This window comes from Chelonia mydas, chromosome 9 (assembly GCF_015237465.2).
Source record: "Chelonia mydas isolate rCheMyd1 chromosome 9, rCheMyd1.pri.v2, whole genome shotgun sequence".
Classification (NCBI taxonomy): domain Eukaryota; kingdom Metazoa; phylum Chordata; order Testudines; family Cheloniidae; genus Chelonia; species Chelonia mydas.
In genome coordinates, this window is record NC_057855.1 from 7,128,236 (window position 1) to 7,154,439 (window position 26,204).

Below are 26,204 nucleotides of genomic sequence, written 5' to 3' on the forward strand. Positions count from 1 at the left end.
GAGGGATGGACTCCAGGGGGCGCTCTGTGTGTGTGGTGGACTCCAGGGGGCGCTGTGTGGCGGGGGGGCGGTGGACTCTAGAGGGTGCTGGGTGGCGGGGGAAGGACTCCCTTGGGTGCTGTGTGTCGGGGGGATGAGCTCCAAGGGCACTGTGTAGGGGACGGAAGGACTCCCTTGGGTGCTGTGTGTCGGGGGGATGGGCTCCAGGGGGCGTGTTGTGTGTGTGCGTGGGTGAGAGACTCCAGACGGCCGTGTGGGGAGGGGGGGTGGACTCCAGACGGCCGTGTCGGGGGGGTGAATGGACTCCCGGGGGCACTGGGGGAGAGGTTCCAGCAGGCACTCTTTGCTGGGGGGGGGTGACTCCGGGGAGGTACACTCCCGAAGGCACTGGGGGTGTGTTGGGGCGACACACCCGAGGCTGGTGTGTGAACACTTCCCCCTCCCCAGCCACCGCAGCAGTGGGGCTGTGTGCGGCCGGAGCTGCAGACTGGGGTGGCTCCCCCCTCGCCCCGGCTGCCCTGCACCGAGCCACCCACACGTACAGCGCCGGCTTTATTGACCATACCGAGCAGCGACACATACAGCGAGGTCTGTACAAGAGGCACCGAGCCCGTGGGCGGCGCGGCTCCCCCTCCTGGCTGTGGCAGCGAGGGCAGCGCTGGGGCCTCCTGGGCTCCAGCTGTCCTGCCTGATATCCCAAGGGCGCCTCCTGGTGCTGCCGTCCGGCACTGCACGGGGGTGAGGCTCCGAACTGCCACGGGGCCCCCAGCTGAGTCTATGCCCTGGAGTGCAGATGGCGGGGGGTGGAGCCAGCTTTTCGCCCGCAGCCCATCCACTGCCACCCTGGGCGCGAGCATGGGACCGCAGCCGTTTGCATGGTGCTGGGGGGGGGGCACTGGCAGCTGGCGCTGTTCAGGGCTGCGGATGGGCAGGGGGATTTCTCACCCACCTGTCCTCCTAGAGCCCCCCCAGCCCAGCCCTACAACTTCCCAGTGGCGCGAGCACACGGGGGCCTTTGCGCTGGCAGGTTGCTTCTCTGCGGGCCTAGGCTTAGGCCTCTGTGCCCGGCTCTGAGCCCACGTCGCCCTGGATGGGAGCTATAGGGCTGGGTGAACGGGGCGTGGGCTGCAGCCCCCGCGTTCTGCCCTGGGACGGGCACCGCTTGCTTCCAAATGTGGGATCTTCCAGCCGGTTTGAGAAATGGCCCCACAGTAGCTTTTGGCCCCTCCGTGCCAGCAGCACTGGGGCCTATCCCCTGCCTCCCCCAGCTCTGGTCCCTCCCGCTGCCCCTCGGTGTTTTGGGGATCCCCTCCGGCTGCGCTGCTGGCAGGCTCACTGGGCCGGCTCCTGGCTCGGCGATGGGGAGCCAGAGGAGGGGGGCTGGCTCCAAGGCCCAGGGGGGTGGTGGCAGGACACACCCAGCCAGAAGTGGACCCAGTCTGTAGTTTCCCTGCTGCCTGTCGCATCGGCCCCCGAGGAACTGGCCAAAGGAGCCTTCGCCACCTCGTCTCCAGCTCTGTCCGGCATCTGTCCCTGCGAGCCCCGGCCCTGCAGAGGAGCCCGGAGGGTCTCCCCGGTGCCTCGCTGGTGGGCAGGCGGGTGGCAGAGAGAAGCAGCAGGCCCTGCAAACAGCGGGATCAGACGGACGGCTCGGCACACGCAAGGCAAAGGGCAGCGAAAGGCATGGCCACGGGGCGCCGGCGCTCACCACACGGAGCACTTGTGAGCTGGGTTCATCGGCGAGTTTTTGGGGCAGTGGAAGACCCGGCCGAACTCCTCGAACTGGGAGACGCTGCCCAGCACCCTGGGGAGTGGAGAGAGGGCTCAGGAAAGGGCGATTGGCAGCCCAACGAGGGCAGCGCTGCACCTGGCACAGTAATGCAGCCACCTCTGAAGCGAGAGGAGGCAGCTGTTAGCAGCGCTGTCCTGTAGGATGGGGAGAACTGCCCAGCGGGGAGTGGGCAGTGCCAGGGTTAACCCCTTGTCCCTGGCGTATGCACAGTGGGGAGGGGCCGCTGGCTCTGACTGGGCCGGTGCCCATGGAGGGGCAGCAAGGGCAAGGGGCTGGCAAGAGGAACCAGTCCAGTAGGTTCTCTGGGCCGCCAGCCTAGGGCACACTCAGGTCCTACCCCCTATTACAGCCTTGTGCTGCCCCCTGCTGGCCTGGCCTGTGCTCCAGCCGGGGACCCCACTCCAAGCCCCTGGCCTTGGTTCACCCATCTTGGGTGCCTTCAGCCTGACCTGCCGCTGCCCCTTCCTGCCCTGTAACCCTGTGGGCTCAGGGGGGCGCAGCCCCAGGGCAGGAGCAGCCAGGCTGGCCTGAGAGGCCCCATCACATGCGTCCCTCCCCTCCCAGCCTGCACAGTGCAAGGACTGGTTTAACCCTTTCTTTCCCTCACGGGGGCAGGGCACCCGCTGCCCTCCCTCCCACCGGCCCCTGGCTCCAGGCCTGTGCGCCCTGCGCCCCCTGCTGGCAATTTGAGCCCCAAGTGGAGCTGGGCCCTGCCCCGAGGAGCTTCCAGCCAAACCCACGTGCAGAGGCTGGGGGTCCCGAGGCAGAGGGCAGAGCGGAGGGACTCGCCGCACCTCCTAGTGGCCACACCCAGCAGGTGCAGTGGCCCCAGATACCTGTACTGCTCCGGGGCGTGCTTGTCGGTCAGCACCTGCAGGTAGATGGACTGCAAGCGCCTCTTGATGCACCAGTTCTGCGGATGGGAGAGAAGCCACGGTGAGCGCCACAGCTGGGGTCGGGGGGGAGCCGGGGGAGCGCCATGGCTGAAGGGTTGGGGGGTCCGGATGAGCACCACAGCTGGGGGGGGCTGGGGTGAGAAGAGACCCGCCCCCCAGCAGCAGAGTGGAGACTAGCAGGGGCCAGGCCAGCAAGGCAGCCAGGGGCTCCGAACGACCAGCCAGGGTCTCCCAGCGGGATCTTTGGGACAGGAGGCAGCCAGCATGGGGCACGCGGAGCAGGTAGAGGTGAAACAAGTTGGGTGGGTCCCAGCCTTGCCTCGGGGGAGCTTTGTCCCCATCTAACCCCCCCACTCCACTCTGCAGTATGGCCCCCTGGGTCATTTCTGCTCAGGGGGCTGCGGGTCGGGCAGAGCTGGGGGTGGGGAGCCCAGGGCTGGCAGGGCGGAGGCAGCGTGGCGGTGGCTCTGGGCCCCTCGCCGGGCACTACCGCCCCCTGGTGGCGGCGTGTTACCTGGGCGAAGGCGATGAAGAAGAGCTGGTCGTGGGTGTATTTCAGGCGGTGCAGGGGGTGCTCCGGCCCGTGCTCCCGCACCCACTTCTGATAGGCCTGCAAAACACAGCACGCTCAGCGTGGGGGGCATCCCACCCCTCCGCCGCCCCACCCTGTCCCCAGGCGCTCTCAGGCTGGGCCCATGCAGTGTGGGGCAATGGGTCTGGCTGGGGGTGGCAGGAGGGTCTCGGCCTCTCCCAGCTGAGGCAGAGGGGCAGCTGGTGGCTATGGGGCTCCCAGGGGGTGGGGGCGCTGTGCTCTGCTCACGAGCTCAGGCGTGGGTGGGTGTGGTGTGGGGTCCCCTAGAGTAATGCCAGCACAGCCTCCTCCCAGCCAGCTGCTGCCCCGCTGGTCTCTCCCCCCACCCCCGGCCATTCTCCAGTCACTGCCCTGCAGGTCTCCCCGGCCATTCTCCATGAGCTGGGGCGTGGGGGGGTGCTAGGGGCACCCTCCGTCACTTACATAGTAGGCCAGTTTGAGCCCCCCCATGTCGGCGATGTTCTCCCCCAGCGTGTGCTTCCCGTTCACCTGTGGAGAGAGGAGCAGGGGCTCATATGGACCTGGTCGGGTGTACCCCCAGCCCTCCAGCACACCACCTCAAACTGGGGGCCCATCCCAGCCCCTGCCCCACCAGCCCATCTCTCCGGGAGACCAGCCTGAGGGGATCAGCCCCGGGCGCTGGCTGAGGGAGGGAGGGCCTGGGGGGGCTGCATCGCCTGGAGCCAGCACCCTTCCCCTCATGACGTAGATACTACCTACGGATGGCGTAGAGAGAAAGATGAACTGCCCCTTCCAGACACAACCCAGAGCCCCTGCTCTCCCCAGCCGCCCCCCGCCAGGCTCTGGCTGCTGCGGTCTGTGTCTCACTATGCTGTTCACAGCAGAGCCCTTCTGACCCCATGTGCTGCGGGGAGCAATCTGGGGCAAGCCCCAGGCCCAGGTGAATGCCCCCCAGAAGTGAGGGGCACCCCAGGCCCAGGCCTGGCCCCCCCCAGCAGGGAGGGGCATCCTGGACGCAGGCCAGCCCCTCTCCCCCGGCAGCGAGGGGCGCTTGGGCTCACCCGCTGGTTGTAGACGGTGAAGTTGTCGTACAGGTTGACGATGCACTGGGCCTTCTTCAGGAACTTGCTGTAGGAGGCCTCTGTCCACCAGTGCACCAGGTTCCCGTGCCGATCATACTGGCCCCCTGCGGGCACACGGTGAGGGTGGAAGGGGCTCGGGCTCATGGGGCAGAGCTGGGATTGGAACCCTGTCCCCAGCTGTAAGCACCCCTCCCCGGCTGGCTCTGCCCCACCCCGCCCCAGCCCCACAACGACTGAGGGCCACACAGGGAGCTGTTTGCCAGGCCCCGGTAGTGAGTGCACTGTCAGCCGAGGGCCAGGCTCTGCTCCTGGACCAGCCAGAGGGAGGCGCCGCTCCAGAGGCGCCAGGCTGCCCAGGGCTCATCCCATGCGGCTGCCACCTGGCCCTTTGCGTCACCTTCACCCCCTGGGGTCCTGAGCCCCGTCCCCATGCAGCCACAGGGCGTCCCCAGAGAACAGGTGCCACGCCTCGGGGCAGACACTCGTGGGGTCCCAGCTCTGGCCTGGAGCAGCAGAAACAGGGCGGGGAGAGGGGGCTCACCCCAGTCGTCGTAGCCGTGGGTCAGCTCGTGCCCGATGATGGTGCCGATTCCACCGTAGTTCAGAGACCTTTTGGCAGGAGGGGACAAGACACGACCCCATCAGCAATGGGGGGATCTGAGCACCCCCTACAGCACAGCCCGATCAGCTGAGGCCTCCCCAGCTTCACAGTGCCCCATCAGCAATGGGGCGGGGGGGTCTGAGCACCTCCACCCCCCACCCAGGACACTGCCCCATCAGCAATGGGGGAGGAGTCTGAGGACCTCCCCCACACCCAGACGCCCCGTCAGCGAATGGGCAGATGGCAAGGGAGAGGCTGACACGAGCCCACCCACAGGAGGGGCGCTGACCTCCTGGGTGTCTGTGGCCCAAGGGGCGGTTCTGGGTGCGCCCAGCCCAGCAGGGACAGTTCTGAGCTACCACTGCAGGGTTTGGCTCCAGAGAGCGCTGCTCGCTGCTTCACCCCAGGACTGGGATCCTCCACAGGCACAAGGGGTGCCATCGTCCAACCATGGACCCCCAATCCCCTGCTCCCCTTGCGCTGGCTGGAGGGGGGGGCAGTGTGGAGGTATCTGCACAGCTCTGTACTCACTGCGGGAACTCAGGGTCGTACAGCGTGGGCTGGAGGATCCCGGCGGGGAACACTGTGGGGAGAGGAGGGAGTGTTATGGGGAGGGGGCCCCTCCCACTGCCTTCTCACCCTGAGCAGGGCAGGATCACAGCGAGGGGACCCTGCCTTGGCCAGGCACACAGGGCTCCTACTGAGACCCAAACTCACCCTCCCAGCTCTGGACAAATACACCATGGCGTGGGTCAGCCCCCAGCTCTCTGGGATGAGGGAGACTCCCTGAGGCAGCCATGCTCTGTCTCTCCTCCCCCGCCTCCTCCCCCGCCCGGTTCTGCCAATGCCCCTCAATCCCGACCCGCAGCCCCCTGCTATCCTGACCCTGCCCCCACCTCCCCAGCTCTGCCAATGCCCCTAATCCCGACCCGCAGCCCCCTGCTATCCTAGCCCTGCCCCTACCTCTGCTGATTCCCCTCACTTTCAGTCCGCAGGCCCCCCCACCCCCCATTACTATTTCAGTCCCAGTCGCACCCCAGCTTGGCTGCTGTACCACCCCCTGGCCCTCCCCAGTCTGGGTGCCCCCCGCAATGATTAGAGCAGACACGTTCAGAAGCCCCGGGAACGCTGGCTATCAGCCATGGGGGCCATACCCATCTGGTTCTTGTTGGGCAGGTAGTAGGCGTTCAGGGCCTGTGGGGGCAGCAGCCACCTGCGAGGAGACAGCCAAGACACCGAGATCAGCACCCGGGCTGTGAGGGCCAGGTGCCCCTGCAACTCCCCCTGCCCCAGCACACAGGGGAGTCTGAGGGGTGAGCTGGGAGAGGACAGAGTGCTGGGCGGGGCAGCCTCTGACCCCTAATACCCGCAGGATGGTGCCAGGCTGGGCTCTAGCCTGGCCTCCCTCCCCCTGGACACAGGCTCCCATGCTCAGAGGGGCCAGGCTGGCCAGCCCAGGTCAGCTGCCTGCGACAGCTCTGGGGGCCACGTGCCGCTGGATCTGGGTGGGGTCAGCACCCCCTCGATCAGCTAGCCTGACAGGAAGTCTCGGCCCCTGCACCCCCCACCTCAGCCCAGACGCCCTGGTAGGTGGGCACAAGTTGTGAGGCATTTGCCTGTCTGTGCGCACACTGACCACTAGGGGCCGCCACACCCCTCGGGGAAATGCCTTGATTTCCAGGGAGAGGAGCAGTGTGGCGGCTGGACCCCAGCAGCAACCCCTGTCGGGAAAAGGGGCCTCCTGGCCACAGGGAGCAGAGCCTCCTGCAGCAGCCAGTGTGGAGCACGCCATTGTCTCTCGGCGAGCCGGGGCTTGAACCAGCGCTGGCAGCCTGGGGCTGGCCACGCTCGGAGTCCCGCCTGTCACAGAGGGATCCCTAAAGACCCGCGGCCGACTCTGCTCTCACAGCAGGGGGTCCACAGAACTGGTACCCCCTTCTTCCCCTGCCCCATCCCCTCTGGAGGGGCAAAGCGCAGGCCCCAGCCGGGGCGATGGACACCTACGCAGACTTGTCCACCTCCTGCCGGATCTTCTTCACCGACAGCTTGATGCTGAACTTGATGCTGTTGAGGATGTTCTTGAAATACGTCTTCTCGTGGACTTCGAACTGTGGCGGGGGACACAGCCCAGGTCAGGCGGGAAAGGGCCGGGGGCTTCTCCCTGGGACTCCCCTTCTCAGCCAGCCCCCCTGCCACAAGAGGGGAGCAGGAGCCGGAGCTGGGATGTCCCGTCCCCCCCAGCAGGCTCCCAGCCCCTGTGCTCGGCTGTAGACCCAAGGCTCCCTGCTCTGCATGCAGGCTCATCCCCATCCCCCGGGCAGGGACCTCGGATGGATGGAGGGTCCCGTACCACACTGAGCACATGCAAGAGTGTCTCCCTCTGGGGCCGGCGCCTGGGAGCGCACCCTGCTGACAGAGCGGGTGCCCCCGCGTGCCCAGGTAGCCAGGGAAAGCGCTGTTGTGGGGGTGGGAACAGCGCGAGGGTGGAGGTGTCTCAGCCGGAGCCAGGGGAACTCAGGGAGCAAAAGACTTTGGGAGGGTCCTGAGCCTCACGACCTGCCGATTGCACTCCCCAGCGAGACACCTGCCGCAGGCTGACAGAGCAGCAGCTCCTGCTGGCCAGGGAGTCCGGGCAGGGCTAGGGGACAGGGCCATGGCAGGCCAAGGGCCACTGGCTAGAGCAGGAGAAAGGGAGGGGTACTGCTGGATCTCTCCCAGCCTGGGTGTGCAGGTGGTCCCTGTGACGTTATGAGTGTAATATAATATCTCATTGAAAGGTGACACAGGGCCAGAAAGAGTTAATTAACTCACAGACTGATGTGACCCATGGCCGAACTGTAAAGACTTTTTAGGAAGAGATGGAAATGAACAGAGCTTTGAAATGCAAGCCTGCATTGTTAGAGATAGAAGGGTAGGTGTTTGCTCAGGGCTTGTGAGGTAAGCAAACAAGTCTTGTCTATTGCTATGGCTTTGATTCAAAGATCAAAAAAGGAATATTAACATTTAGGAAAACACTTGAGTGAAATAGTGTTATTGTCAATATGTCTCTTTGAAGGTTGGGGTATCCTACATATGAACTACAGTATTTAATGGATAAATTACACTGTGCTAATTGCCATGATGTTTAGGAGAAGGAAAGTTAAGCCTGTTGTTTTCTCAGGCCAAAAGGCAGCTGGAAATATATAAAAACCCTGGGACATGATCCTTCTTCATCTCCGATCTGCTTTGGGTTTCAAGAGGGGGAAACCCTGAGCCATAAGAATTGAGATCCCCAGTCACTGACTGGAGTCACCCTGAATATGGACATTGGACTATAACCTCTGGACTATTTCTAAAAGGACTTTGGGCAACTACAAGCTCATCTCTGCTCTGTATCTGGACCTCAAGAAATTGAACTCAAACCTGTCTGTATACTGATCTTTCAACCAACTCTCTCTCTTTTCTTTTTTAATAAATTTTAGTTTAGTTAATAAGAATTGGCTATAAGTGTGTATTTTGGGTAAGATCTGTTATCATTTGACCTGGGTCTGGGGCTTGGTCCTTTGGGGTCAGGAGAACGTTTTTCTTTTACTGGGGTATTGGTTTTCATAACCAGTGATCTCCATAACGAGTGGCACTGGTGGTGATACTGGGAAACTGGAGTATCTAAGGGAATTGCTTGTGTGACTTATGGTTAGCTAGTGGGGTAAACCCGAAGTCGTCTCTGTTTGGCTGGTTTGGTTTGCCTTGGTGTGCAAAGGAACCGCAGCCTTGGGCTGTAACTGCCCTGCTCTAAGCAATTTGGCCTGAATTGGTACTCTCAGTTGTGTCCTGCCAGAGGCAGCATCGTTGCAGTCCCTCTAGGGGTGCAACGCAGGCCCCTCGCACACTCGCCTCATACTCCTTATCGATGGCGTCCGGTTTCAGCAGGAAGTCCGGGTACCCGATCATCACCATCATGTACTGAAGCTGCAAGAAGAGCACACGCCCAGGTCTGAGCCTGCTCTGATCTCCCGGGGGCTGATGGGCTTGTGTCTGAGCACAGCACCGCCCCCTGCTTGATGCAATGACAGACTGCGGCGTGGCTGCTCTTAGCTCTCTGGGCAGAGGCCCCTGTGCTGGAAGGGGCAGGCGGTGAGTTCTAGCCCCAATTCTGCATGCAGGCACTGGCCTGTGGCTGCAGCAGCCGGATGGCAGCACCGTCCGTGTGGAGGTGGCTGGCCAGGTCTGTAAGCGTGGCTCACCCTGTGGACAGGCCCAGCCAGCCCAGAGCAGGGCTGCTCTCTGCGTGGGTGCGGGGCCTTCATGGGTTGGCTGCCAGGCAGCAGAGTTTCCTTCTCCTGGCTGGAGAATCCCACTTGCCCAACGTTGGGACTGGCGAGGCTGCCTGTGGCCCATGCAGTTCAGAGCCCCCCTCGCCGTCTGAGCTCCATCCCCCATCCCCCTGGGAGTGCCCCAAGCCGTGGATGTTGCGATTGGCTGGCCAGGCTAGGCTCCGCCTCTTGGTGCCTCACCTTGGCTCTAGCCGCTCGTTTGGTCTCTTTATCCATCCAGTCAAGCTCGTCCAGCCGCTGATCCAGGGTGTGCTTGATGTCCTCCACCAGCTGCTGCACCTGCTCGGCGCAACCGCACCCGGGTCACAGCGTTACCAGGATTCCTCGTAGCACACGCCCAGGGCACTGGGCCCGGGGTGAGTACGAACCTCCCCTAGAGAGCCACTTCCTCCATCACTGCCACGCCCACAAACGGCTTAAGCCACGCCCAGTGGTTGCCGGGTAACAGGGCCGGGCCCTGAGCGCACCTCCAACCACTGGGCATTTGGCCTGAAGATGCGCCGCTCCTGTCTTGTGCTTCACTGGCCAGGGGGGTGGTCACTGGTGGGATTCCCCGCCTCCCTCCAGCCCGGATGGATCCGGGGCAGGGCAGGGGGAGATTCGCAGCCCACCCCCGGCTGTGCCTACCTTGGCCTTGCTGGAGGAGGAGAAGTGCTCCTCCACGAAAAGGGCCCCCAAGGCCATGCCGAAGTGCTTGTTGGCCTGGCTCAGGCACATCTTGTCCAGCTCCAGCTGCTTCTCAGTGCCCTCCATCTCCCGGGAGAGCTCGTGGATGGCGTCGCGGAAGGGCGTGGAGAGATGCTCGCTCAGCACCACCACAATACGCCACAGCATGTAGTTGTGAAGGATCCTGGGAGGGGGAGAGACAGGGACCGGCCAGGGGCTGGGAGGGGGAGCGTGTTTTATACCCCCGGGGGTCTGAGCCTCTCCCTCCTCTGCCTCAGGATGGGGTGGGGAGCAGGGGGGGAGAATGGGGAGCGGAGATGCCAGGAAGCATCCCCCTGCCTTAAGTGATGGTGGAAGCGGTGGCATTCCCAAACCCTAGTTGCAGGGAGTTCCCTGGACATCTGAGCTGCAGCTTTAGGGAATATCCCATGAAAGCCCAGACGCCGGCTGGCTTGGCACCCTGCGTGCCGCTGAATTGCCTGTGTAATGAATTGGTTTAGCCGGATGATTTGTAATGCATTTGATTAGCTCTGAAATGCTATATTCCACTCGCTGGGAGCGCGGCCGGGAGTGGGGATCCCTGGGGGTGGGGGGTGCAGGAGAGAGCTGGTGGGGGGCCCTCTGGGTGGCCATGGGGTGTCTGTGTGTGTGCTGAGGGGGATCCCGGGGCGTGTGCTTGGCTTGTAGCCGGGTATGCCTGGGAGGGGAGAGCCCAGGCATGGTGGGGGGAGGGGTGGGGAGGGGAAGCTCATCCTGCTTTTGGCCATGCTGGGGAGGGGGGGCTATGGGATGGGGCAGTGCAGCTCTGTGAGCCTGGCAGGGGTGGGGGGTTGCGTGCTGTGGTCTCCCGCACCCCAGCAGGCAGCTGCAGCAGCCCATTGGCATTCAGGAGGCAGGCGAGTCCCGGCAGATCAATGGCCATTAGTGAGATGTCCTGTCTGTACCGAAAGGGCCCCTAGCCCATGGAGCTGATCAAAGGCAGCAGACGCAGGGGATTCAGCTGACGATGAGCCGCGCCCACGAACCCCCACCGCAGAAATCCCTGGCCAGGCCCCTTCAACCCTGAGCCAGGCCCGTCAAAGTCTCCTCCTCCCCGCCACCTTGTTGGGAAGACTGAGCAGGGGACGGGGCTTCTCCAGGGGGCGCCTGGGATCTGCCCCTCTACCAGGCTCCAATCACATCTGTGTGCCCGAGTGAGGGGCCCGGAGATGCCTGGAGTGCCGGAGTGGCACTGGAGCTGGGCAGTGGCTGTGGGAGCAGCCGCGGGCAGGGTGGGGTTCCCTCCGCCCTCCCACCCCACTCTGACCCCAGGGTGTGACCAGCATGCCCCAGAGCCCCACTGTCCCCACAGAGCCCTGCTACCCAGCCGTGTGTCGGGAGCATGTGGGACGAGGCATCTGGTAGAGCCCTGCACCCTGGCAGTGCCCGCTGTGCCCCGCTGGCCGTACCTGCTGGGCGTGCTGCGGATGAGCTCCGACACCTTCTGCATGTAGTCCGTGGCCAGCAGCACCACCTCCTCCTCCTCGGAGAAGTTATCGTGGAAGATCCGATCCAGCAGGCGCTTCCACTTGAGCTGGGGGGTGGGGGAGAGGGCGCTATGACCAGAGGGGCCTCGCCTTCTCCAGAGCCCCCCCACGCTCTGCGGCTGGCCCAGGCCCTGACTCCACGCCCCACAGGCAGCGATCCAGCCTGGGCTTGCCCCACCACAGTGACCTAGCACGGCCCACGTCTGAGTGCCCCTCTGCAGTCTCTGAACTGGTGTGGATGGTAGTGCCCTCCAGAATGGACTTGGGGGGCAGTCCCCCTGCAGGAGGAGAAGAGCCATAAGGGCATTTATCTGGGCACCTGTGAACAGAGGGGCTTCAGCTGTGCTGCCCCTCCCCCGGCGCCCCGGCAGGGTACTCACGGTGGGGGTGATGAGCTGCAGCTCCCTCAGCGACACCTTGTTGTACATGGTGCTGATGTCCCGGCGCAGGTCGTCATACTCAGAGACCGTGATCTGGGCAGGAGAGACGCATCAGGGCCGCACTTTGCCTGCGCCACCAGGCTGGGGGGTGCCACGGGGCCAGCCACGGGCAGGGAGTCTAGGGCTAAGCATTCCCTCTCGCCAGCCTCACTGCTCCCCTGACCCCGCAAAGGCCTGGGGCCCCTCACTCTTTCCCCAGCCACATGGTGGTGGGAGGCAGATGCCACCCTGGGGCGCTCATGGCTGCTCCCCGCTATCCTGCAGGGTCCCCTCTCCCAGCACCCTGGGGCGGGTGCAACCCAGTCAGGCTTTGCTGCTCTTTGATTTTCCTTCCGCAGCTCGGCGGCTCCCCAGCGCAGGAGGCGAACGGGGGCCTGGAGCAGGAGGCTCCTCAGCCTGGCTGTGCCCAGCCCCAGGGCAGTGCCAGGGTGTGGGGACAGGCAGCGACCAAGCTGTGGGGGCTCGGCGGGCCAAGGGGCTGCCGCTTTGGGAATGAGACCGCTTCCTGTAACAGGGACTCACCAGTCAGCCCCGAGCTCCAGGCACCAGGCCCCCAGCATGTCCCCTCCCTGCCCAGGGACCCCAGTGGGGACGTACCCCACCCACACACTGGGTGCGCTGGGCTGCAACCTGTTCCCTTGAGAGGCCGGAGGCTGGGCAAGCGGCGCTCAATGCTAGCATGGGGTTGAGCCCTTGAGCCCCGGCTGGGCCCCCACCTTCCCCACATGGCTGTAGGGGGTTAGTTCCTTGCAAGCTGGGGGCCACTTGTGCCCGAAGAGCCCCCCCTCCCGTGCCCCGTGTGACACCCCCTGGAGCCCCGCGGGGGCGGCCAGGCCAGCGGGTGGGGCTGAGAAGGACTCACGTTGGCCAGTCTCTGCTCCAGCTGCAGGATCTCCTCCGCCTTCTGCGCGACGTGCTCCGCTCCCAGCAGGCCCAGCAGGCGCTCCGTGAACAGGCGGTACGCCGCCAGGATCTGGGCGCGAGGCGAGGGGTCAGCCCCCGTGGGGGTGCGGCGCCATCCTGGGGCGGGGGGGCTCGGACCCAGGGGGATCAAGGGGTCACGCCTGACTGGGGGAGGGGGAGAGGGCCGAGTGTGGGGCAGGCCCGGTGGGGGGGCTGGGGGAGGGGGAGAGGGCCGAGAAGGGGGTCAAGCCCAGTGGGGAGGAGGCTAAGGGGGGTCAGGCCTGGCTCGGGGGGGAGGGCTGAGGGAAGGGGGGGCAGGCCAGGCCGAGTGAGGAGGAGGCCAAGGGGGGGTCAGGCCTGGCTGGGGGGCGCAAGGGCTGTGTGGGGGGTGAAGGCTGAGGGGACAGGCCTGACCAGGGGGAGCGGGAGAGGGCTGAGAGGGGGGCAGGCCCAGTGGGGGGCTGAGGGAGGGGGCGCATGCCTGACCGGGGGGAGCCGGAGAATGCTGAGGGGGGGCAGGCCCAGTGGGGGGCTGAGGGAGGGGGAGAGGGCCAAGAAGGGGGTCAAGCCCAGTGGGGAGGAGGCTAAGGGGGGTCAGGCCTGGCTCGGGGGGGAGGGCTGAGGGAAGGGGGGGCAGGGGACACAGCCCTGGCCGAGGTGGGGAGGGAGGAGAGGAGGGGGGAGGCCCCACACGGGGTGGGGGGTCAGCCCCCCCCCCCACTCTAGCGACGTTTGGTGACGGGATTTCAGCCTGTCTGCTCCAGAAGCTCCAAGCCCCCTAGAGCCCCCTCTGATTGGCTGCCTGCCCTCCTAGCCCACCTCCTGGGGCTGAGCCACCAATCAGCTGCTGTGGGCAGAGCTCCCTCCCCGCCCCTCTGCATCCCCAGCTAGTGTCACGGGAGGGCGGAGCTAAAGAGCCCCGCCCCCTCGCCGCCCCCTGCAGGCTGCAAGGACAGGACAGCGCCTGCCCCGGCCAAGGGGTGAAGGGCCAGGAGGAGCCGAGATGCTGGGTGTGGGGGCTGGGGGCAGAATTAGCGGTCAGGCAGGTGGGGCGAGAGCTCCTGCTGCAGGGGCTCGAGTCACTTCCCCCACCCTCCCCCCATCTCCCTACAAACACCCCCCACACCTGCACCCCACACACCCCCTCAGCCCCACACCTTCCCCCTACACACACACACACGAACCCTCCACACTCCCCCCCTCCACACACAACCCCACCACCCCCACACAGGATGAGCTGCGGGAGAGCACACAGACACACACACGATGGGCAGGGGGAGATCACACATGAAACAACAGCCCGACAAACACAACTTGACCTTTTGTTTAAAAATCTCTCCTAATCGTTGGGGCCATTCTGGTGACTTCTGGGGTCTGACTCATGATTTCTGGTGGTTGGTGACACTGCGGCTGCGCCAGCCCCTCCTCACCCCCACCCGGCTCAGCCGCCGCATGGGGCAGGTGGGTGCAGCTGGTGCTGGGCAGGGGCTGCTCCTCTCTGACCCACCCCCCTTCCCCCCCAGCGCCGCCGGGTGATGTCAGCCCCCCTCACCTTCTCGCTCTCCTCGTCCTGCCCCAGGTACAGGGTTCGCTCAGGCAGCGTCAGCCCATCCTGGTCAATCTGCAACAGAACAGAGGAGCCATGTTTGTCCCCGGCCTGGGCACCCTGAGCCCCCGTCTCCCCGGTCCGAGGGCGGCCTGGGGTCCCCTCCCCTCCCTGGCTAATGGAGGAGCAGGGAGAGGTGGGGGCTCAGCCTGTGTGGGGGCCCTTTGTGCTGCCAGGATCTGTCTGCGAAGGGGGTGGGCGGCTGTGCTTTGTTTGAGGCTCGGGCAGGAGGAAGGCCCGGCGGCCAGGGCAGAGTTCCAGGAGGGAGATTTAATATGGGGAGGGGCTCCCCTGGGTGTACTCTGGGGCCCTGTGGCGTGGCTGGCTCCAGCCTAACCCCCGATTGTGCCCCAGTCTGGGTAGGGCCAGTGTGGCTCTCTCTGGTCCACGCCCCTGTGCTCAGCCCTCCCGCTCCCAGGTGGGTCCTTCCCTGATCAACTCACCCTGCCAGGAGGGCCAGACTGTACCAGGTCTTCCACCTCAAAGTGCCGCATGGCTGGTCTGGAGGGTGCTGAGCGCTGCTCCACCAGCCTAGCCACAGACCAGCCCACCGAGCAACCCTACAATAATGGACCGGCTCTCCGAGCAACCTTACTTTAACGGACCGGCCCTCTGAGCAACCCTACGATAACGGACCAGCCCACCGAGCAACCATACAATAACAGACTGACTCTCTAAGCAACCCTACGATAACAGACCGGCCCTCTGAGCAACCCTACGATAACGGACCAGCCCACCGAGCAACTATACAATAACGGACTGGCTCTCTAAGCAACCCTACGATAACAGACCGGCCCTCTGAGCAACCCTACGATAACGGACCAGCCCACCGAGCAACCATACAATAACGGACTGGCCCTCTGAGCAACCCTACGATAACAGACCGGCCCTCTGAGCAACCTACGATAACGGACCGGCCCTCTGAGCAACCCTACGATAACGCACCAGCCCACCGAGCAACCCCACGATAACAGACCGGCCGTCTGAGCAAACCTATGATAACGGACCAGCCCACCGAGCAACCATACAATAATGGACTGGCCCTCTGAGCAACCCTATGATAACGGACCGGCCCTTTGAGCAACCCCACGATAACGGACCGGCCCTGCAAGTAACCCACGATAACGGACCGGCCCTCTGAGCATTCCTCCAATAACAGATCAACCCCCCTGTGACGAAGTGGGACTGTTCTTAATGTTTCCTCTGAATACTGTAGGGGTGCCTCAGTTTCCCCTATGCATTTCTTAAGTCTCTAGGTGGTGGGATAAGGGGGTGTAATTGTTGCAGAGCAAAGGGCCAGGGTACATAAATGGCCGACACTCTGTCTCCTGGCAACGGATGGCCTGGGCCCTTCCCCCCTGCAAGGTGAGAGCTAAAGGGGTTGGAGAACAAAGGAATCCGGTGACCTCCTGGCCCGGGCCAGAGGAGGAGGGACTGGAGGATGAGTCAGTTGGGGGCTGGCTGGGGACATGGAGTGAAGTGCAGACATGCTTGTCTGGCTCCCTGCCCCCCAAAATGGACCCAGCTGAGGGGTCCTGTTCTCTGCACCTACAAGCTCTGTGTTAGACCATGCTCCTGTCGTCTAATAAACCTTCTGTTTTACTGGCTGGCTGAGAGTCACGTCTGACTGCGGAGTTGGGGGGCAGGACCCTCTGGCTTCCCCAGGACCCCGCCTGGGCGGACTGGCTGTGGGAAGCGCACGGAGGGGCAGAGGAGGCTGAATGCTCCGAGGTCAGACCCAGGAAGGTGGAGCCGGGTGAGCTATGTGTCCTGCAGACAGGCTGCTCACAGAAAGGAGACTTCCCCAGAGTCCTGCCTGGCGTCGTAGGGAGCAGTTCCAGAGCAGCGCCCGGGGACTCCGTGACGCCCCCCTCGTCCCTCCAAGCAACCCTACAATAACGGACTGGCCCTTTGGAGCAACCCTCCAATAACAGGCCAGCCCTTTGGAGCACCGTTTGCAGCCCAGTTACAACTAATCAACGCTATGATAACAAAGGAGCACGTGCCCGCGCCCGCGGTGCTCCAGGCACCCTCAACACAGCGCGCTTGGGGCTGAATAAACCCAGCTCTGAACAGTACGTCCCAAACCTCCTAAGGGTCCGTTATCCGCAGCCGGTCACGCTCCAGCTGAGCCGCCAGCCCCTTTAACCCCCTCCACCCCAAGCCCCAGCCAGTCCCCGACCCTCAGCCGACCCCCTCTGTGATCCTGCCACCCCCTCAACAGCCCCCCCGTCCCCGGTGCCCGCCATATCGGGAGCCTCCCCCGGGCTGGCTCCGAGCTCCCGTCCCCGCCTTCCTGCCAGCCCTTTGTCCCAGCAATGCATGATTTCCCCCCTCCCTGATAAACACCCAGAATTTAATTTCCCGGCAGAACCCTTTGTGCTAATGACTCAGTGGGTGAAACTGTCCCCGGGAGGAGCGCGAGCCAGGCCCACCCCATGGGGCGCCCCCCAGCCCAGCCCTGCTGCCCACCGCCCGCTCGCTGGCCATTTTCCAAAGGAGAGTCTCTCCCGGGAAGAAGCAATCAGCTAATGGCGCTGCCCTCCTGCCATCAATCGCAGGGACAAGCAGCTGCACTGAAAAAATTAATCTATCCCATTGGGTCGGCCCGACCCTTCTAACCGCGCCAGGCTGGGGAGGGTGGCTGTCTCAGCAGGGATGTGGGACGGGGGGCTTTCTGGAGCTGCTGGGTCTCGGCTCACCACCCCTAAAGCCGCAGGTTCAACCCTGCGTGGGGCTGGCTGCTGTGCTGCCCCCTGTTGGCCTGGGCAATTAGTGCACGTCAATGGGGAGTTTGGATGAGTCCCTGGCACTTTTCGTGTGCGCAGGGGTTTCCCCCGCATCCCCGATCGCAGCTTGCCTGCCTTTTCTGTTGTGCTGTGTGTTGGCTGCTGCCGTCCTCCTCCCCAGAGGTGGCTGCGTTACCCTGGGGCTCGCCAAGGGCGCTGGAGAAGCGTATGATACTGAGAAATGCTCTCCAGCCCTCTGTCCCCCGGCCTGGTTCGCCCTAACCCCTCCCCTCTGGGCTCTCCAGGCTCTGTGACTGGAGCACTGGAGCTGGGAACAGATGGAGCCTATTGCTCTTCCTGAATCATTTGGTGGGGGGATTCATGGCGGGGGTGCAGGTAATTCTCTCCCAGTAGCCTCGTGGGCAGGGCACTGGGCTGGGACTCAGGAGACCTGGCTTCTGTTCCCAGCTGTCACCGCCCTTCTTGGGCCAGTTACGTCCCCTTCTGTGCCTCAGTTTCCCCTCCCACCTTCTGTCCTGTTTACATTGTGAGCTCGGTGGGGCAGGCGCGGTCCCTCACTCCCTGTGTGCCCCTGTGCAGTGCCCAGCCAGACAGGGCCTTGATTTCTGGGTGTTCCCGTAACACAGATAGTAACAGTGAGGCCACATCTGTCACAGCGCCGTTCCGCCCCCCCGGCCCATTTCTCGACCCCACCGCAGCACAGAGCCTGAGCAGCCATCCCCCGTGGGCTGCCTGCCCTGGGGCTGGGCTCTCCCCACCCAGGGCATGTGCAGAGACCCCTGGGCCAAGCTCCACCCCTGGGCTGCAGAGAGCTCCCCCCAGAGCCAGGTGTGCCACACGGACTGAGGCTACCCCGCCCAGCAACCCCCCCCTCCGGCCTGGCACTTTAAACCCTCCCATCCCCTGCAGGGGGCGGATACCCCAGGGCACTCGGACACGCTGCCAGCCTGCAGCGGGGAGCAAAGGGCCGGTGCCCGTAGGAGCAGCATGAGGGAGGGGTACATACGAGTGGGTACGGCCTCCTCAAGCGCAAGGGAAGGGGAACGGCCAGCACCGGCTAGCTGTTAATTACCCACCCGCTGGCGAGATCAGAGCCCCTCCCCCCCACACACACGGCGGAGCTGGGCCGACAGCCCCAACAGCGCCCCCTGGAGCTGGGGCCAGTGGGGTCCTTTACCTGCTATGCCCGCTGGGGCCACTAGAGGGCACCATGCTCCTTTTCGCACCACTACAACTCCTCAGAGCCCTTGGGATCAGCCCCCCCCTGCCCCCACTGTAACCCCAATGGGGGAGCAGCCTGTGCTCTCCCGGAGCCCCCCCACCCCGCACTCTCCCGGAGCCCCCCACCCCCGCCCCGCACTCCTGGCAAAGCCCTGCCCTGGCTGGAGCCCCTAGAGGAAGCTCAGCGCCCAGCAGGGGGCAGGGCTCTCTGGTGCACCGGGGGGTCGGTGGGTGCGCTCAGCCGGGCGTTAGAGGTGCAGGCCTCGTTCAGCCTCTCCTGGGCCTGTCGTTCCCGTCCTGGGGGGAGCCGCACGAGGCTGCTCGGCTGCTTCCCCGCACCTCTTGGGCCCGCAGAGCCGGGCTGTGGGTGGGCAGGGCCCTGGGCTCACCACTGCCCCCCGCCCCCCACCCGAGTCACCAGGGCAGCCTCTCTGCAGCCGACGGGAAGCGCCAGGGCAGAGCGTACGGGGAGGGGAAGCTCTGGTCTGAGCCCCCAGGCACTGCGGGGGCTCTGTTCGGTGCAAGCTCCGGGGATGGGACCGGCCACTGCACCGAGGTCCCTCATCTCCACTGACCCCAGCCCCAGCCATAAAATCCCCAGACCAGGCCGCGGCCCCTGGAGCCAGAGCACGCAGACCTGAAAAGGACACACGTGTGGAAACAGCCCCACTCATCCACTTCCCAAGCACGCATGTACACACCCGCACGCACACAGCACCCATGCAGCCACACTCCCCCGTGCACACTCTGCCCCAGTGCACACACACTCTCACACTCTCCCCAGTGTGTGCTCGCACAGACATCTACCCCCCCAGCAGGCGTGTGCGCACACACTCCCCCCAGCATCCACATGCCCCCCCAGTGTGCACGCTCGCACGCACACCCCAGCGTCCGCACGCACACATTCCCATAGTTTGCATGCCCCCGCGCGCACACTTGCACACCCACCCACTCCTCCTGCGCCCACGCACCCTCCCCCATAATGTGCACAATGCTCTCCCAGCGTGTCTGCACACTCACAGCCCCTGTGCACACATGCCCGCACCCACACCCTCTCGCACCGGGCACACAGACGCTCTCCCAGCACGTACGCGCATGCAGCCGCTCTCCTCTGTGTGCACGGCTCTGCCGATTGCCTGGAAAATTGCCTGCATGCTGCTTTGCTAAACACTGCAATTGTGCGGAGGGAAATTGCCTTTCCAAAGGTCCCCTCCTGTCGAAGTCACATTAATTCGGGTATAAAAGCCGCTTCTCCATCGGCGTGGCGCCCGGCATTGCTATGCAAATAAAGGCCGGGCGCTGAGCACGGCGTCCCACGAGCCCCGGCTGTGTCCTTGCCAGTTCGTTTTCCAAGGTAATTCAACAAGAACCGGGATGCTGGGAGCCGGCGGCCTGGAACCGCCCTGCCCGCGTGGCCGACTCCGCCGACTCCGGCCACAGCGGGGAACCCCTGTCCAGGGGAATAGAGTCCCCTGTGTATTAAACAACCTCCCCAGCAGTGCAGGCCCCAGCTCCTGGCCACTACTCGGGGCCCGGTGCTGTAAATGAGCTCCGGAGGCGGGCGGGGGATGGCCGCGCAGACGGGGGTGCAATCCGCTGCCAGGGCCCAGCCGACTCTATTTGCTCTCTACATTTCGGAGCCACTGATTAACGCGGGCAAATGCCTTCCTAACCGGGGCTCGGGAGGGGGAGAGGCTAGGAAAGGGGGAGGGGAGCACAGGGCATGCCTTCCCCACCACACAGCTCTGCCAATGCCCCTCACTCCGGACCCGCAGCCCCCTGATATCCCAACCCTGCCCCCACAGCTCTGCCGTTGCCCCTCAATCCCGACCCTCAGCCCCCTGATATCCCAGCCCTGGGCTCCTACCCCAGATCACCCTTTGCCCCAATGATTCTGCCAGCGCATGTTGCACGGAGCTGCCCATCTCCCCCTCCTTCCTGGGCAATGCTCCATGTCCTGGTCCCCTCTTCCCATGCCAAGGAGCCTGCTTCCCTGCTTGTCAATTTCGCCCCTGCTCCCCCATTTCTTGGGTACCAGCTGCCTGTTTCGCAAGCAACCCAGCAGGGCCGGGCCGGGTTCTGATCCCATTTACACCAATTCAGCATGTTCCTTCCAGAGTCAAGTGAGACCAGTAGGGGGAGCCAAAGACCAAGACATTGCTGGGTAGGGCTGAGTGTGTGTCTGCACTGCCCTCTGCTGGGTGGAACTGGAACCATCTGTCTGTGTGTCAAAGGCCCTATGCTGACTCCTGTCTCTGGAGAGCTGTGAAGCTCTAGGTAACCCCAGTTGTGTTCCAATACACCCACAGCTCCTGTTCAGTGCAGCAGAACTGGGGCTTTCCCCTCCCATCTGACCAGCGACCTGTGAGCCGTGGTGCATTGAGTCATTTTGCTTCCTGTGCCTGTACATGTCTCAGTGCTGGGCTTGTGTGCTGGGGCGGAGGCCCTTTGGAGGTCAGCCTCACTATGAGACACCCACACTGCGCTCTTCCCCGGGGGGGGTTTACCAAGGGCTGTGGAACAATTTACCAGGGGTCGTGGTGCATTCTCCATCGCTGGCAATTTTTAAATCCAGATGGGATGTTCCTCTCGAATATGGGCTCTAGGAATTGTTCTGGGACAGTTCTCTGGCCTGCGCTATGCGGGGGAAGGGATCAGATGAGACGATCACAATGGTCCCTTCTGGCCTTGGAATCTATGAGACTTTACTTTGGTTCTTTCTTGGTTCATTGTTTTCCCTTAATGGAAAAGCCAAACTGGTTGGAGCTGAAAAACTGGGGCTGGTTCTTGTATATGGGGGCGTGACCCCCCCACCCCAGGGCTCTGTGTGGGTATTGGCAGAGCAATGCCAGCACCGGGCACTCACAGGGCCCATCTCGTGGCATGCAGGTGACATCCCTTGATGCTGCAGGGGAGAGGGACTCAGGGAGGTGGACACTCATGACACATGGGCTCTGCCCCAAGGGGAGGGAGGCACCTTGGGCAGCATCTCCTGGTTGATTGCCCGGTGCCTCTGGCACACAGGCCTGATCTGTGTGTTGATTTGCTGGCGTGAAGGCTCCTGCTGGGGTGGTCCCCACAGGCCACCCCCACCTGCAACCTGTGGGGCATGGCCCAGGGTGTCAGGGGCTGGGGAAGAGGTCGAGCAGCTTGGCTGGGAAGGAGGCCATGGGACAATCAATGACACTAACCTGAGTCTGGGATGGGAGCCTCTGATCTTTGAATAGGGCTCCAGCACTGCTGCCTGACCAGAAGGGGGACCAGGACCAGAAAGCCTGGGCTAGCAGGGGGTTGCGGGTTGGGAGTGAGGGGCACCGGCAGAGCTGGGTGTGGGGAGCCCAGGGCTGGGCTAACAGGGGGCTGCGGGTGGCTGCGGGTCGGGAGTGAGGGGCTCCGGCAGAGGTGGGTGTGGGGAGCCCAGGGCTGGGCTAGCAGGGGGCTGCAGGTTGGGAGAGAGGGACTCCGGCAGAGCTGGGTGTGGGGAGCCCAGGGCTGGGCTAGCAGGGGGCTGCAGGTTGGGAGTGAGGGGCTCCGGCAGAGCTGGATGTGGGGAGTCCAGGGCTGGTACCAGGGGGCTGCGGGTTGGGAGTGAGGGGCACCAGCAGAGCTGGGTGTGGGGAACCCAGGGCTGGGCTAGCAGGGGGCTGTGGGTTGGGAGTGAGGGGCTCCGGCAGAGCTGGGTGTGGGGAGCCTAGGGCTGGTACCAGGGGGCTGCGGGTTGGGAGTGAGGGGCTCCGGCAGAGCTGTTGTGGAGGCTGTCATGCCACCTGCCTGGATGACCTCTGGCTTTGCTGAGCCCCCTCGCGCTCTCAGCGCGATCGGGGCTGGGCAGCGAACAGCACACCGCGAGTGGTGCAGCCAGGCTGGCTGTTTCCGCAGCTCGGAGTGGAGGGTGATTGGAGCCGCTAGCTGGCAGGCTCCGGTCTGGCGCGGGCGTTTGCAGCCGTGTATTATTAGCACAGGGCTACAGCCATGGGGGAATGGCCTTGTGTGAGCTCCTCTCCCCTGGGAGCTGATGGCAGGAGGGCAGCACGCGCCTCACCCAGAGATCTGCTTTGTTAGGGGATGCGTTGCCCATAGCAACAGTGCCACGCAGCACGAGCACTCACCCCACCCCCATAGGGACCCCACGGCACACTCCAGGCATAGGCACCCCTCATCCCCTGCTGAAATGCAGCCCGCTCTGGGGTGGGACCCTCCACCACCATAACGCCCCACAGCCCAGGCTGGGACAGGAAGGAGACTCCTGTGTCCGTCTGAGTGTGGCGGGGCAGGGGATTTCAGACAGGCAGGATCTAATTACAGGACTCCCGGGATCTATACAGCACTGCAGGGCTAATGCCTCCCGGGGGCAGGGCCCCTGGATCTTTGAGGAACACACGTGAGCAGCCCTGACTCGGAATGGAGAGCGCCCCCTAGCGAGTTACACACCCGGGTCTCTGCAGCCAGCACCCCCTAGCACCACACTGGGGCACAGGGGGCAGTCCTGGCTGTGAGGGGAGAGTGCCCCCTGCTGGGCCACTCGTCCAGTGCCCTGCAGCCCAGTGTCCCCTCGCGCCTCGCGGGGGCCAGCCACTGTGTTGCAACGCCCCAAGGAGAGTCACCCAACCTGCTGTGGCCTTCCTTCGAGGTCTCCCATTCAAGAACAGACCGGCCAGAGCTCAAGCGACCTTAGCCGGAGGCGTCCTGGCTGCAGCTGTCCTGAGATGCCCGGCGGGTGCGCCCCGGGCCTGGCGCCCCCAGCGTGGGCTCACTCACCCGGATGACGTAGCGGGAGGAGTTCTTGTCGTCCAGGTTGACCGTGAGGGAGAAGAGCGCGGCCGTGCTGTAGACGCCCTGGGTCTTGTAGAGCAGCTCGTTGAAGTCCGAGCGGGCTTGCCGCCCCGTGGCCGGCCCGTCCCAGCCGCCGCAGTCCTCGATCACCTCCAGCAGGGGCCGCGGCCCCAGGCGGTCGATCTCGCCCATGTCGAGGCAGGAGCGGAAGAACTCCTTCACCTTCCTCTCGGCCGAGGCCCGGGAGCCCCTGCGGACGGGCTGCTGGAGCAGCCGCCGGAGCTTCTCCTCGTTCTGCTCGCCGATGGTGGCGATGATGCCGTAGTGGAGCTTGTCCTCGGGGATGCTGTGGCGGTGGAGCCAGCTGCCGCAGGCGAAGGAGTAGAAGTCATTGCAGGGGTCGATGGTGGGGTCAATGTTGCTGGCGATGAAGAGGGAGGCCTGGAGGAAGGCCTTCTTCTCCTGGCAGTCCTCCCGGCAATGGGCGGCGCGCTCCATGGCCAGGTACTTGAGCAGCAGCACGCAGCCCTGGATGACGCACAGGCCCGCCGCGAAGACCAGCCCCGAGAGCAGGCAGATCTCGCGCCGGCTCCAGCGCGGCAGCCCCCGGCGCGGCTTCTTGGCCCCGGCCCCGAGCTGGAGGCTGAAGCCGTTGGGCAGGGTGCCGCTGTTGTACTTGCTGGCGCACTTCACCTCCTGGAACTCATCGTAGTGGGCCGTCAGCGAGTAGGTCTTCTCCATGCTGCCGGGCCGGGGGGCCGGCGCCGCGGCCCTGCTCCGGGAGGAGGTGCTCAGGGCAGACGGCGAGGGGGAGAGCTCATGCCTCGGGCCCCAGGGAGCGGACCCAGAGCGCCGGCTCTTCCCGCGGCCCCTGCCGAACAGCCGTCCCTGGGGGGAGGGGAGAGTCTGTCAACTGGGGAGGGCCCCCGCCCCTCCCCCGCTCATAGCGAGTCTGAGCACGACCCGGGTCTCGGCATCTTGCCAACAGGGTGCCTGGTCTCTCCTCCTGCTCCCCCACCCCCATCTGACCCTCGGGTCAGGGTCGTCCCTTGCATGGCGGGGCCTAGGCTTGGGTCTGGCTCTTTTATCCAGCCGGAGAGCCGGGGCTTCTCCGTCTGAGCCAAGCCTCCCCCTTCCCAGCCCTCCCCCCTGCCCTGGCCCTGGCCACCGGGCCCTGGCGGCAGGCAGGATGCGGCCCCAAAGGAGGTGAAGCCCCGGGTCACTGTGCAGGAGGAAGCAGGAGCTGTAAAGGGACTTTGAAAGGGGAGCGAGTCCCCTGCCCGTCGAGCCTCGGCACCCCCTGTCGCTGGGGCTGGCTCCGAAGGGACGGGGCGTCCCCAGCAGCTCTGCCCGGGTCTCGTCCACCCAGGGGGGGAGTGCCCAGGCTGGGCCCTGTCGTGGGGCCCGACCAAAGTGCTGCTGAGGGCCAGGGGACCCAGGGAGCTAAGGGGGCAGGCGGATTCCCCATGGGGAGGGGACACCGGGTCCCGGTCAGCTCTGGAGCTGGGAACAAGGCTCAACTTGTCCCCCTCTTGTGTTTGGGGGGGGGGGCCGGCTTGGCTGAAGCGGGGGGGGGGCGGCAGGCGGGGGAGGCTGTTGGGGGGGTCTCGGCACAGACTGGTCAGAGACCCCCAATTCCGGACGGTCCGTCGCCTCCTCGCAGCGCTCCCCAGGGAACAATGAGCGGGCGGGGGGGCCCGGCTCCCAGCCCTGCCTGCCCGGCCGAGGAGCCCCGCTGGGGCGGGGCCGGGAGCTCCCCTGGCCCGGCCCTTCGGGCCCAGACCCCCGCCCCCGCGGCCGCTGCCCCCCAGCGGGGCCCGCCCGCCCCGTAGCGCCCGGGCGCGGCGGGCCGAGGGGAAGCGGAGTCTCGCCCCCGCCCGCGAACTTCCCTCGCCCGGCGCTGTTGCGGCGGGAACGGAGCCGGCGCCGGGAAGTTGAACTTGCAGCCGGTGAATTCGCCCGGAGCGCGGCGGCTGCAGCTCTCCGGCGCCCGGCCCGGGGGGGGGACACCCTCTAACGCCCGGCCGGGGGCGGGGGCATCGGGACCCTGTAACGCCCGCCCGGGGGGGGACGGGGACCCTCCAGCGCCCGGCCCGGGGGGGGCGGACGGGACCCTGTAACCGTCGCCCCGGGGGGGGGACACCCTCGAGCGCCCGGCCCGGGGGGGGGCAGCGGGACCATGTAACGCCCAGCCGGAGGGAGACGGACCCTCCAGCGCCCGGCCCCGGGAGGGGGGGCAGCGGGACCCTGTAACGCCCAGCCGGGGGGTGGGGCACGGGACCCTCGATCCCCGGGCGGCGGGACCCCGGCGCGGGCAGGCAGGGGCAAGGCGCGGCGCTTACCGGGGGCTGGAGGCAGCGGCAGCCAGGGATGCTCTGGGCGAGCGGCTCTCGGCTGCCTTGGGAGCGGGCAGCTCCCCCCGCCCCGCACGGTACCTGTCCGCGCCTGTGCTCAGAGCGCGGCTGCTGCAGCTGGGGCCGGGCGGGGGGACGCGCCTCCAAGCCTCGCCCAGCATCATCCGGCCTCCCCCGCGGCTGGCCAGGGGGGCAGCGGTCTGTCCGCGGGCACATGGGCCGGGCCGTGGCTCCTGGCCTCACCCCCCACGGCTCGGAAGTGAGCTATGGGGCAGCCTGGCCAGCTGGCAGGGGGGTGGGCACTGCTGGGGCTTGGGGGGAGGCTCAGGACTCCCCTGGTGATGGGGGCCCTGTGTCCCCCCCCCCCCAGGCTGGCAGCTGCCTGGGAAAGCACCTAGAACCACCGGGAAGCTGGCATCTCCCAGGTGGGCACTGGGCAGGTTTGACGGGCACTGGTGGGGGCTGGGGCCCTGCATTGGCACCGTCCTTCTCTGGGCTGCGGTGATGGGGGGCTTGTGGGGAAGTCAAGGCCAGGCCTGACCACAGGTGTCTGAGCGGCAGACTATGCCCCTTGCCCCGGCCAGGGCCACGCTGAATCCAATGGCACAAAGGGAAAAGGCCGGGAATATTGAACTGCATTGCAGCTGGCTGCCCACCATAAATATCCCGCTGCTCCTGTCATGGGGGGGGAGCAGGGAGATTTATAGCCCATCAATTACCGCGGGCGT

General features: G+C 65.2%; 1 protein-coding gene across 1 annotated transcript; it reads right to left on the reverse strand.

Moving 5' to 3' along the window:
- Window positions 1–539: 539 nt before the first annotated feature.
- On the reverse strand, window positions 540–25,845 carry ECEL1 (endothelin converting enzyme like 1). Its single transcript, XM_037908845.2, has 18 exons — window positions 25,465–25,845; window positions 23,108–24,010; window positions 14,325–14,393; window positions 12,732–12,842; window positions 11,810–11,902; window positions 11,352–11,476; window positions 9,865–10,087; window positions 9,418–9,516; window positions 8,798–8,872; window positions 6,929–7,032; window positions 6,079–6,137; window positions 5,456–5,507; window positions 4,865–4,932; window positions 4,303–4,427; window positions 3,704–3,769; window positions 3,203–3,298; window positions 2,629–2,705; window positions 540–1,804 (listed from the first exon to the last, which is right to left on the reverse strand). Exons 1-18 carry the CDS (start codon window positions 25,690–25,692, stop codon window positions 1,705–1,707), a joined length of 2,673 nt encoding a protein of 890 aa, XP_037764773.2. The 5' UTR covers window positions 25,693–25,845; the 3' UTR covers window positions 540–1,704.
- Between the last annotated feature and the right edge of the window lie 359 nt (window positions 25,846–26,204).